At 46.6% G+C, this 12,568-nt stretch overlaps 1 protein-coding gene across 4 annotated transcripts in view; it reads right to left on the reverse strand.

Moving 5' to 3' along the window:
• Positions 1–318: 318 nt before the first annotated feature.
• SLC25A17 (solute carrier family 25 member 17) overlaps positions 319–12,568 on the reverse strand; it is a 100,612-nt gene continuing 88,362 nt past the window's right edge. For all 4 annotated transcript variants that reach the window (XM_029590446.1, XM_029590447.1, XM_029590445.1 and 1 more), the window contains one exon: positions 319–742. In XM_029590446.1, coding sequence (XP_029446306.1) covers positions 595–742 — 148 coding nt within the window. In that variant the 3' untranslated portion in view covers positions 319–594. The remainder of the gene's footprint in view (positions 743–12,568) is intronic.

Here is a 12,568-nt window from a genome sequence, read left to right on the forward strand (position 1 = left end):
CACACTTTGGAAAGCTCTGCAATAAGGGCTGGGGTTCAGGGGGAGCTACTCTCTGCAACTCTGGGAAGAGAAGACCTGGTATGGATCAGAAAAGTTGGCACAGGCTAGGAGAAGAACTGTCACAGGTCAGGGAATCTGACCCAGAAGCCCTGGTAAAAAGGAATTTTGTGGGTTAACATTCTTTGTCTAATTTAAGTCAGATAGGTGAAGTAAAAAAATAGAAAATCTGATAAAATAATCAAAATAAAGGATTTTTGCAAGCTTGCAATGCGATGAGATCAGAAGACCACACGAAAGGATTGCAGCATAGAAACATGATGAAAGAAAAGGCTCCATTTTTCACATTACATTTTATGAAAGACTTTTTTTTTTCTCAAATCCTTCCACCCGTCAAATAATTCCAAAACATTTACAGCAGGTAATGGGGTTCTTATTTTTGTTGTTTGAACTAAAAGCAGTTTGCAAAATCCTAAGTTTTAAAGTGCCAGCTTTGGGCTGGTTAGCAGCAGTCAATAGCAGCCCCCTCTATACACTGAGCAGGGTGTGGAGGAGAAATGAGAGGAGGGGACTCATTTCCACGGCGCACTGCTGCTCTCAGCGTTTGGACACCATCTGCAGTCCCATTAACGAGGCAGTGACAGCCGTCAGCTTCTCATAGATTAGGAACATGAGTGCAGCAGTGAAGACCGTTTGTAGCAGCTTTGCTTCAAGTCCTTTGCAGAGACCCAACACTCCCAGGCACCTGTTATGAAAAAAGGAAGAGGGAAGAAGAGTTAGCGTTTAGCCTGTCCACTTAAATTGTGAATTTTGTTGCTGGAGGATGTGGTAAAAGTTAATAGTGGAGCTGGATTTGGACAAGTTTCTGGAATATGGGTCCATTAGTTATTAGCTAGGTAGACTTGGGGATCATTAGTTCCTACTGCTGGAGTGAGGAGCAGGGAATAGATTTCCCTCACAGTCTGTTTGCCAGATACTGCCAAGTGACCTGGATTAACTCCCTATTGTAAACAGGATGCTGGGCTCAATGAACAACTGCTCAGCCCCAACCTGACACTTTTCATGCTCTTATTATTGCAGTTCCTCAGATCTCAGGACAGTGAGTGCACAGGATTTCTGCTTTCATCTCGTTCCCTTTCCAGGAATTTGTTTTAAATATATGCACCTTCTCATCCAGCTATGCTAATTAACCATCATAAAACTGCTTAGAATTCAAATGGTCCTAAATCAGCATATAATCACCACTGAATTCCAAACCATACAGCCCTGCACAATCTAAATTGTCAAGATAAAAGTAAGGTTTATAAATTAAAAGCACAAAAAGGTGGCTTTAGGAGGGAACAAGGAAGGACTATGTAATGAGTTTGTCTCACAGGGATTGTGGCTGCACCTCCCTAGGAGGTGTGCACTGCTATAACAGACACAGGTACGTATTATTGTAAACAGGCCTGTAAAATTCTGGATTCCACTTAACAGTATCATGTGGGTACACTTCTGGCAGGAAAGGAGGTGGCTCTGGTTACAATGAGCAACGGGTCAACTCAATCTCAAATATTAGCAGAAATAAAAGGAGGTGGACACCAAGCAAGACTGGAGAAAGTAAGCACAAGGTCATCTTCTCTGAGATCCTACCAGTGTCCAGATTCAAATAGGAGGATTATTTATTTAACTCTTTTCTAAACTGACATTCATGAAGCATATTCATATATCGGTTCACATAGAACAGGGGTATTAAAACTTTAACAATAGCAAGGAAGCTACTAATAGAGATAAATTACAATGAACAGGGTTACTGGAACTTGGTTGAAGGAAAGGGAAGATAGAAGGTGGGTGGGGAAACTGAATTAACATAGAATGGAAGGTATTGTCTAAAGTATCAGGAGACAATTGATTGATATATTACATAACAAATATCTGCTGCAAGATTGGGAGCTAATGGCAGAGGGGGTGATGGATTGAGAGAAGCTGCAGAAGATCAGATGGTTAATTATCTGTTGCAAAGTGAAGAGATGACAAATTTTCATCTAACAGTTTCATTTTCTCATGGAACAGACCCTTGTGTTGCCCAAATGGGCTGAAACTCCTTAGTAAAAGGTACCAATGTACAGGCAAGATTGCTTAAAATAGCAGAGATGAGTTTTGTCTGAAAATGAGATGGGAAGTCAACACTTGGTACGGACTAAAATGGATAATAAATGTAACTAATGAACACATCAGTCACGCTATTAAAGAAGGTAAGGTAGAAAGAAAAATCCATCTTTCTAGTGTAATTTTAGAAAAATTCTGAAGAGATACCCAAAAATGCAAGCTGTTTTCTAGTAGCTCTATCTGCCAAAATTATAACATTTTTTTTCTCCAAAGTTAATTACAATTTTACTTTCACAGCCAAAGGGACTAAAATTGTTCCAAAACATCAAGAAATGCTGAAGCAGCAGTGTTCACAGTTTCTGGAGCAGGAGAAGTCATCTCAGCCATTGCACAACGATGACGCCTAGAGGGACTAGATTCAGGGAATATGCATGCTATGTTCCAGAAGAAGCCATGGTTTTTGCTCCCTGGCAAAAGGACTTGCCACTGTGATATTTGGCAAGCTTTTCTTCCTGTTCATTCCACAAGGATTCTCTGCCCCCTTCCTTTGGTTGGCCTTGTTGGAAAAGGATAGAGAATGCATATAGGGCAAACAACTTGAGGCCCTTCCATCATGAACTGGCCTAGCTCAAGATGAGTCTGCCTTATATACTGCAACTAGCCACCAGAGAGCATTATATGGCTGCTTTCCTTTTATAGGAACAAGAGGGCAGTAAGAGTTCCACTGCATATGCTTTCAAGCGGCTTGGCAATACAGAACAGACCTTTAATCCATGTAAAAAAAAAAAAAAAAAAAAGCTTCACATTAATATGGACCCTGTCCCACTGGGAGTATATCATAGGTAGAAATCCAGTAGCAGGAGAAACAATTTATTCACTGTTAAATACACTGCTTCTGGTGAATTGCAACATAGGAATGTGTCCAGGCCCTGGACAGTTCAGTGGACCCTGACCTTACATACAGGCCAATACAGTAAATGGCACAGGAGAGCGGATGAGCGCCCGCTCTCCCGGCGCGTGCACAGGTCACTCTCCTGTGTGCGCGATTCGGAAAAATAATTTATTCAAATTAGGGCCCGCGGTAAAAAGAGGCGCTAGGGACATTTTTGGACAGGAGCGGTGGCTGTCAGCGAGTTTGACAGCCGACGCTCAATTTTGCCGGCATCGGTTCTCAAACCCGCTGACAGCCACGGGTTCAGAAACCGGACGCCGGCAAAATTGAGTGTCCGGTTTTCAACCTGCGAGCCACGGGCCGATTTAAAAATTTTTTTTTGATTATTTAAAAGTTTTGGGACCTCCAACTTAATAATCGCCATGATATTAAGTCGGAAGGTGTACAGAAAAGCAGTTTTTACTGCTTTTCTGTACACTTTCCCGGTGCCGAGAGAAATTAACACCTACCTTTGGGTAGGTGCTAATTCCTGAAAGTAAAATGTGCGGCTTGGCTGCACATTTTACTTTCTGTATCGCGTGGGAATAACTAATAGGGCCATCAACATGCATTTGCATGTTGCGGGCGCTATTAGTTTCGGGGAGGGGGGGGGTTGGACGCGCGTTTGACGTGCTAGCTTTACCCCTTATTCAGTAAGGGGTAATAGCGCGTCGAAAACGCGCGTCCAAACGCGGGTTAACGGTGCGCTCCATCGGAGCGCACTGTACTGTATCAGCCTGTTACAGAGGTGTGCAGGTTATGAAAAGTAAACCTTAGAAGTGGATAATAGCCTGCTAGTGAAAGGAACTGAGCAAACGGGTTCTCCTCCAGGATATGAACAGGTTGAGGATGTGATAAGCAAGGCCTTCCCACAGGCAACAGCCAGAGGTAGTAGCACAGTTTATCTTACCAATGGTTCTTCCTTCTATGAGCTGGTGAAGGCCAGGACTGTTTTTAGAACCATTAGGATGGAGATTCAGGAAGAAAATTTCCAAGCCTGTGTCCCACATTCAGCCCAAGTGGCTGAAATACGGGCCTTTAAACATATAATAATTTTGGTGCCTCCAAATGAAGCTATAGCTATTTACACAGATTCTGCTTATATAATCCCAAACTCTTAACCACTTGGTTATTGATTTGTAAGAACAAGGAGTGGAAGACCTCTGATAATGAGCAGCTTGCCAATCAGGATCAATGGAAACAGATTTATTATTTGTTGAAAATAAGAAATCAAACAGGGTAAAGACAGCTATTGTGCATGCCAAGGTCCACCCAAGGAAGGGAGAGTGGAGAGAATCTTTCTGGAATGAACAGGCAGGCAAGCTTGCCATACAGGAGGCATGCATCAGTTAGATAACAGTTATCATTAGGTCTCAGGCAAAAAAAACAGTACCTTGGGAATCCATCTCTCAGACTTGATGGTTGCAATGCAGGCCTGGAGAGCTATTGAAAAGGGGCTGAGAGGTGACATTACACAATTCAGGGAACTAATGAAATGGTATGGGCAGAAAACATGACTGGAGAAAGAAGTTGGGTGGGGCCTAAGAGCGTTAGAAAAGAACTAATAAAGTTAGTACATGATAAATGACAACAGGGAAATACACTGAAACATGTTAGGCTTACCGGCCAGTGACCTGGCCTTAGGAACAATATCAAGAATTGGATGACCTGTGCTACTTTTAATGTTGGCAGTCAATACAATAAGGGTCCGTTGCAACACCAGAAGGTTACAGTATCATGAGAGAGTGTGCAAACTGAAGGTTTAAATATTGCTTGGTTAGATATGAGTTGGACCTTTCATCACGTGAATCAAAGCTATACTGACAAAAGACAATACTGTCGCTATTATAGCAAAACAACTGTTTAATGGAGCAATTACTTACCTGATAATTTCATTTTCCTTAGTGTTTACAGATGGACTCAGGACCAATGGGTATAGTGTACTCCTGATAGCAGTTGGAGACGGATCAGATTTCAATCTGACATCAGCCTACATATACCCGTGCAGGAAGCTTAGCTCTTCAGTATTCTCCTCGAAAAGCAATTGTGGATATGTGTGTGTTTTAATAATCAAGTTAGCCAAGTTAATAAAGTTAACTTGATTAACTAGGACTGGTTCAACTGATTTCCAAATTGGAGACCGCCAGTGCACTCAACCGAAAAACACCGACACCCGGCTTACCCCTGCTTGTCTTGCTCTCGGGGATTGTCATCCGAGGTTTCCAGATTTTGGGGCAGCCGTGGGCGGGATGCTGAGTCCATCTGTCTACACTAAGGAAAACGAAATTATCAGGTAAGTAATTTCTCCATTTCCTAGCATGTAGCAAATGGACTCAGGATCAATGGGATGTACAAAAGCTACTCCTGAAACGGGTGGGAGGCTGTCCATGACCCACTTAGTACTGCCTTTGCAAATGATGTGTCCTCCCGGGCCTGGACATCCAGGCAGTAGAACCTGGAGAAGGAATGTATGGAGGACCACATGGCCGCCCGACAGGTCTTGGCGGGTGACAGCATCTTGGTTTCTGCCCAGGACACTGCCTGGGCTCTTGTAGAATGGGACTTGACTTGTAGAGGCAGAGACTTCCCTGCCTCTACGTAGGCCACCTTGATTATTTCTTTGATGCAGCGGGCTATGGTTGCCCGCGAGGCCGCTTCCCCTTGTTTCTTCCCTGCTGTGAAGGACGAATAGGTGGTCCATCTTTCATATGGATTCCTATCTTTCCAGGTATCGGACTAGGAGTCTGCTGACGTTTAGATGGCGAAGTCGGCGTGAGTCTTCAGAGTCCTTATGTTCGTCTGGAGATGGTAGCGATATGGTTTGGTTTAGATGAAATTGAGAAACCACTTTCGGAAGAAAAGAGGGGACTGTGCGTAATTGTATGGACCCTGGTGTGAACCTGAGGAACGGTTCTCGACAGGACAGGGCTTGAAGTTCTGAGATGCGACAGGATGAACATATTGCCACTAGGAATGCAGTCTTCAAGGTCAGGAGCCGTAGTGACAAACCGCGAGTAGGTCTGAAGGAAGCTCCCGCTAAGAAGTCTAGTACTAGATTCAGATTCCATAGGGGCACCGGCCACTTTAATGGTGGTCGGATTTGTTTGACCCCTCTCAGAAAGCGGGAAACATCCGGATGGGTTGATAGACTGATGCCGTCCACTCTGGCTCTGAAGCAGGCCAGCGCGACCACCTGAACCTTGAGGGAGTTGAGAGACAACCCCTTCAAGCCATCCTGCAGAAATTCCAGGATCATGGGGATTTTGACAGTCTGCGGAAGGATCTCGTGGTCCTCACACCAGACTTCGAATATAATCCATATTCGTATGTAAGCTAGAGACGTGGAGAACTTGTGTGCTTGGAGCAAGGTGTCAATCACTGCCTTAGAGTACCCACTCTTCTTCAGATGAGTCCTCTCAATGGCCAGACCATAAGAGAGAATCGAGTTGGGTTTTCGTGGAGGATCAGACCTTGCCGGAGAAGGTCCCTGTGTGGAGGTAGGCACAGAGGGTTCCCTGCAAGAAATCTTCGCATGTCCGCGTACCATGGCCTTCTTGGCCAGTCCGGGGCTACTAGAAGTACTAGCCCCATGTGCTATTCTATCTTGCGAATGATCCCGTCCAGTAGTGGCCATGGAGGAAAGGTGTACAAGCAAGTCTTCCTGTGGCCAGGTCTGGACGAGGGCGTCGATTCCCCGGGATTGCGGTTCTCATCTGCAACTGAAGAACTTGGGAACTTGGGCGTTGGACCGAGTTGCCAGGGGATCCATGGCTGGAGTTCCCCGGCGGTATACTAATCAACTGGAAGGCTCTGGTCGACAGCGACCATTTCCCTGGGTCTAGACTCTCTCTGCTGAGGTAGTCCGCAGTGACTTTGTCTTTTCCCGTGATGTGGGCAGCTGAGATTCCTTGCAGGTTTGCTTCCACCCACGCCATTAGGGGGTCTATTTCCAGGGAACCTGTTGGCTTCTGGTTCCTCCCTGGTGGTTGATGTGGGCCACTGTTGTGGCGTTGTCAGACATGACTGACAGATTCGCCCCGGAGTCTGTGACTGAATTGTAGGCAGGCTAGTCTGACTGCTCGAGCTTCCAGTCGGTTTATGTTCCATCCTGACTCTTCCTTGTCCCATTGCCCCTGGGCCGTCAGTTCCTGGCAGTGGGCTCCCCACCCTCACATGCTTGCATCCATGGTGAGCAAGATCCAGGTTGGTGGGGATAGTCTTACTCCCTTGCTCAGATGGTCTTCCTGTAGCCACCATTGGAGCTGGGTCCGGACCTCTGCCGGAAGCTGGAGGCGAATGGAGTAGTTCTGGGATATCGGGTTACATCGTGACAGTAGGGAACGTTGTAGTGGGCGCATGTGGGCCCTTGCCCATGGGACGACTTCTAGGGTTAATGACATGAGTCCGAGAACTTGGAGGTAGTCCCATACCTTGGGGCGAGCGTAGTGCAACAGTTTCCTTCTCCTTGTAGGGGGAAGAACAACCCTGTCTTGTTTGGTGTCGAACCGGACTCCCAGGTACTCTAGCGATTGGGAGGGCTGCAGGCAGCTCTTGGCTGTATGGACGACCCACCCGAGATTCTGCAATAGATTCTTGACTCCGGTGGTCGCCTGGTAACTTTCCTCTGGAGATTTTGACTTGATCAGTCAATCGACCAGATACGGATGTACGAGGATTCATAAGAAGATAAGAAATTGCCATGCTAGGTCAGACCAAGGGTCCATCAAGCCCAGCATCCTGTTTCCAACAGAGGCCAAACCAGGCCACAAGAACCTGGCAATTACCCAAACACTAAGAAAATCCCATGCTACTGATGCAATTAATAGCAGTGGCTATTCCCTAAGTAAACTTGATTAATAGCCATTAATGGACTTCTCCTCCAAGAACTTATCCAAACCTTTTTTGAACCCAGCTACACTAACTGCACTAACCACATCCTCTGGCAACAAATTCCAGAGTTTTATTGTGCGTTGAGTGAAAAAGAATTTTCTCCGATTAGTCTTAAATGTGCTACTTGCTAACTTCATGGAATGCCCCCTAGTCCTTCTATTATTCGAAAGTGTAAATAACCGAGTCACATCTACTCGTTCAATACCTCTCATGATCTTAAAGACCTCTATCATATCCCTCCTCAGCCGTCTCTTCTCCAAGCTGAACAGCTCTAACCTCTTCAGCCTTTCCTCATAGGGGAGCTGTTCCATCCCCTTTATTATTTTGGTTGCCCTTCTCTGTACCTTCTTCATTGCAACTATATCTTTTTTGAGATGTGGTGACCAGAATCGTACACAGTATTCAAGGTGCGGTCTCACCATGGAGCGATAGAGGCATTATGACATTTTCTGTTATATTAACGAATTCCTAACATTCTGTATGCTTTTTTGACTGCTGCAGCACACTGAGCTGACGATTTTAAAGAATTATCCACTATGATGCCTAGATTTTTTTCCTGGGTGGTAGCTCCTAATATGGAACCTAACATTGTGTAACTACAGCAAGAGTTATTTTTCCCTATAGGCAACTCCTTGCCCTTGTCCACATTAAATTTCATCTGCCATTTGGATGCCCAATCTTCCAGTCTTGCAAGGTCCTCCTGTAATGTATCACAATCCACTTGTGATTTAACTACTCTGAATAATTTTGTATCATCTGCAAATTTGATAACCTCACTCATCGTATTTCTTTCCAGATTATTTATATATATATTGAAAAGTACCGGTCCAAGTACAGGTCCCAGAAGCACTCCACTGTTTACCCTTTTTCACTGAGAAAATTGACCATTTAATCCTACTCTCTGTTTTCTGTCTTTTAACCAGTTTGTAATCCACTTAAGGACATCGCCTCCTATCCCATGACTTTTTAGTTTTCTTAGAAGCCTCTCATGAGGGACTTTGTCAAACGCCTTCTGAAAATCCAAATACACATCTACCAGTTCACTTTTATCCACATGTTTATTAACCCCTTCAAAAAAATGAAGCAGATTTGTTAGGAAAGACTTCCCTTGGGTAAATCCATATTGACTGTATTTCATTAAACCATGTCTATCTATATGCTCAACGATTTTGATCTTGAGAATAGTTTCCACTATTTTTCCTGGCACTGAAGTCAGGCTCACTGGTCTAGAGTTACCTGGATCATCCCTGGAGCTCTTTTTAAATATTAGGGTTACACTGGCCACCCTCCAGTCTTCAGGTACAATGAATGATTTTAATGATAGGTTACAAATTTTAACTAATAGATCAGAAATTTCATTTTTTAGTTCCTTCAGTATCCTGGGATGCATACCATCCGGTCCAGGTGATTTGCTACTCTTTAGTTTGTCAATCTGGCCTACTACATCTTCCAGGTTCACAGTGATTTGGTCCAGTTCATCTGACTCATCACCCCTGAAAACCATCTCTGGAACTGGTATCTCCCCAACATCCTCATTGGTAAACACAGAAGCAAAGAATTCATTTAGTCTCTCTGCAATGGCCTTATCTTCCCTAAGAGCTGCTTTAACCCCTCGGTCATCTAATGGTCCAACCGACTCCCTCACAGGTTTCCTGTTTTTATTATGAGTTTTACTTCACGTTTTAGCCATGACGGTAATCATTTTGCCTTCCTTCCACCTTTCTTAATAAGGATGCACCAGCACCCCCTCGTGCCGAAGAGCTGCCGCCACCACCATCATTACCCTTGGTGAACGTGCGAGGAGCCGTGGCCAGTCCGAAGGGGAAAGCCTGAAATTGGAAATACTGATCCAGCACTGTGAACCTCAGAAAGCGCTGATGATCTGGATAAATGGGAATATGTAGATACGCTTCCGTCAGATCCAGGGAAGCCAAAAACTCCTGAGAGCGCACCGCCGCAAATCAATGAACGTAAAGTCTCCATTCGGAAGCGCGGTATCTTTAAGGACGCGTTGACAGACTTGAGGTCCAAGATGGGTCGATATGTATCCTCCTTTTTCTGCACCATGAAATAGATGGAATAACGACTCCTGCCCCGCTTGTGCGGAGGCACCGGAATCACCGCCCCTAACTCGCACAACCTGCACAAAGTCTCCCGCACCACATGACGCTTCACCGAGAACCCGCAAGGGGAGACTAAAAACAGGTCGCGAACGGGACATGCAAAATCTAACGCGTAACCGTCTCTTATCACCGAGAGGACCCACTGATCCTGTGTAACCTTGGTCCACGCCCCGTAAAACTCTGCCAGACAGCCCCTATATAGGGAACGGCAGAGTGAACCAGCCTTGCTTCATGGGGAGGACTTGACCCCAGTGGTTCCTCCAGCCATGTGGGCCCTGAAATGTCTTCAGCTGCCACGAAAGGACTGACCGCAATTCAAACCCAGAGGTTGAAAGGGTTTCTGTGACTGCGACCCCACGGGACCTCTAGAAGGACGAGATCGTCTGCCATCACTAAAACATGACAGGGACTGAAAAGCCTGACTATTCCTAGGCTTGTCCTCCGGCAACTTGTGTACCTTTGTTTCACTCAACTGCTTTATCAGCTGCTCCAGCTGCTCCCCAAGCAACAGACGATCCTTGAAGGGCAAGGAACCTAACTGGGCCTTAGAAGACACATCCGCAGACCAGTGATTGAGCCACAGCAAGCATCGGGCCACCACCGCAGAACTCATAACTCGAGACAGCGAACGCACCAAATCATAAAGGGCATCAGCTACATATGCGACAGACACCTCCATGCGATCTGCATTAGACGTGTCGGATCCAGGTAGCGTTTGCCCATCCTGAAAACTCTGAAGCCAGCGCAAAAATGCTCTTTGCATAAAGCCGAAGCAAATGGCGGCCGCCCCCTCAAATATCCTCTTGAGATGAAGCTCAAATTTTCGATCCTGAACATCCTTAAGTGCTATGGCCCCCGCCACCAGAATAGTAGTTTACTTAGTGACCGTGGAAACTGCCGCATCCACCTGCGAAAGCGCAAAAAGCTCCAAGGTTTGTTCCGGCAAGGGGTAGAGTTTTGACATCGCTCTACCCACCATCAAGCCTGAGTCTGGGGAATCCCACTCACGTTCTAACAACTGCTGCACTGACCTATTATAAGGAAAGGCGGAAGGAGGAGCCCTAAGACTATCTAGGACAGGGTCCGCTCCATTCATCTCCGGAACCTCCTGAGGAACTTTCAAACCAAGCTCCTCAAGAAATTGAGGAAGCAGGGGGTCCAACTCCTCCCTCCGGAACAAATGGAGAATCTTGGGGTCATCATCCTTTGCCACAGAAGGTGTCCCCATGTCATCTCCCTGATCCAAGTCCGGGGATCCCAGATCCTGTGCTGTTGACACTGTTGCTGCCCCTGCCGGAGGAACCGGGACTTCTAAGCCCCCCGCTGCTCCCCCCCCCCGGACTGGGCAAAAGCGGGACCCCCCGAGTCACATGACTGCACAGACCCTGACTCGGCCCCTGGAGGTTGCAGGGGCAACTGTGGGCACCCTAAACCTTCCTGCTGCGCTAGATAGACCTAGTGGAGCAGGAGAATAAAGTCAGGAGAGAAGGGGCACGAACCCGGAGGTAAAAATCGGGACCTGGTCTTCTTCAGGCCCCTGAGGCAAAGGGATCTGCTGACCAGCGCCTCTGGGGAACCCCTGCCCCTCACGGGGGCCTGGATGGACCGGGGAGAGCCGTGGAGGGAGATCCCCCTCCCTCTCCAAAAATGGCGGCACGCGCCACTCCTGCCACGAGGGGCATTTAAAATTGGCCCGACCACGGCAGCCACGCGCTTATTAAAGCGCCGCTGCTTAGAGACTCCCGGAAGGAGGAGGGCCCTTCCCCTCCCCCCGAAACGCAGCTAGAACAGAGGCCGGCCCGACTGAGACGCGCTGGGACTGCCCCACGCACGCAGCAAGCGGAGCTGCGAACCATGCCGAGGAAAACAGAAAACAACAAAAAAGAAAAATCAAACAAACCAGCACGAACAGGGGGGGAGGGGGTTCGCCCCAGAGCCTTACCACTCAGCCGGTCTTCTGTTTATTTTGTTTTTTAAACTTTAACAAAAATTAGCAGGGAAGTTCCTCTCCTAGGGCTGAAAGGAGCTGTCCAGCTCAGATCAGCCACTAAGCAAGAAGGAGAGAAACCCCTGAAGAAGAAAAAGGGGCTGAAAGCCGCAAGACCGGCCTTGTGAGGGTAGGGATCTGAACCATCAGATTTACACCCTACGGAACAATTTGGACCTCAGCTGGTCCACCTCAACCAAACAGAGAATGGTTCCCAAAGGTACCAGCCCCCTGGGAGGAAGGCTCACCCAAAAAAAGAAAAAAAGGCTAGAAAAAAGGGTAAAAGAAGAACTGCAGGTTTATGCACCAGTCATCTGCTGGAGACAGAGAAATACTGAACTACTGCAGGTGGCACCAGGGCTTATCAAGCAGTGTCAGTGAGGCTGAATAAACCCAGGAGTCTGGACTGATCTGGGTACATACAGGGAAAGGTACAGTTACCAAAGTCTTCATTAACAAATTTAGCATCCGCAGTGGATAAAACCATTCTTTAGGATGTGCTTAGGTACTAACTCCTATCAAGTTAACAGTTTCCCTTGACTCTGCCTTTGT

This window comes from Rhinatrema bivittatum, chromosome 2 (assembly GCF_901001135.1).
Source record: "Rhinatrema bivittatum chromosome 2, aRhiBiv1.1, whole genome shotgun sequence".
Lineage (NCBI taxonomy): Eukaryota > Metazoa > Chordata > Amphibia > Gymnophiona > Rhinatrematidae > Rhinatrema > Rhinatrema bivittatum.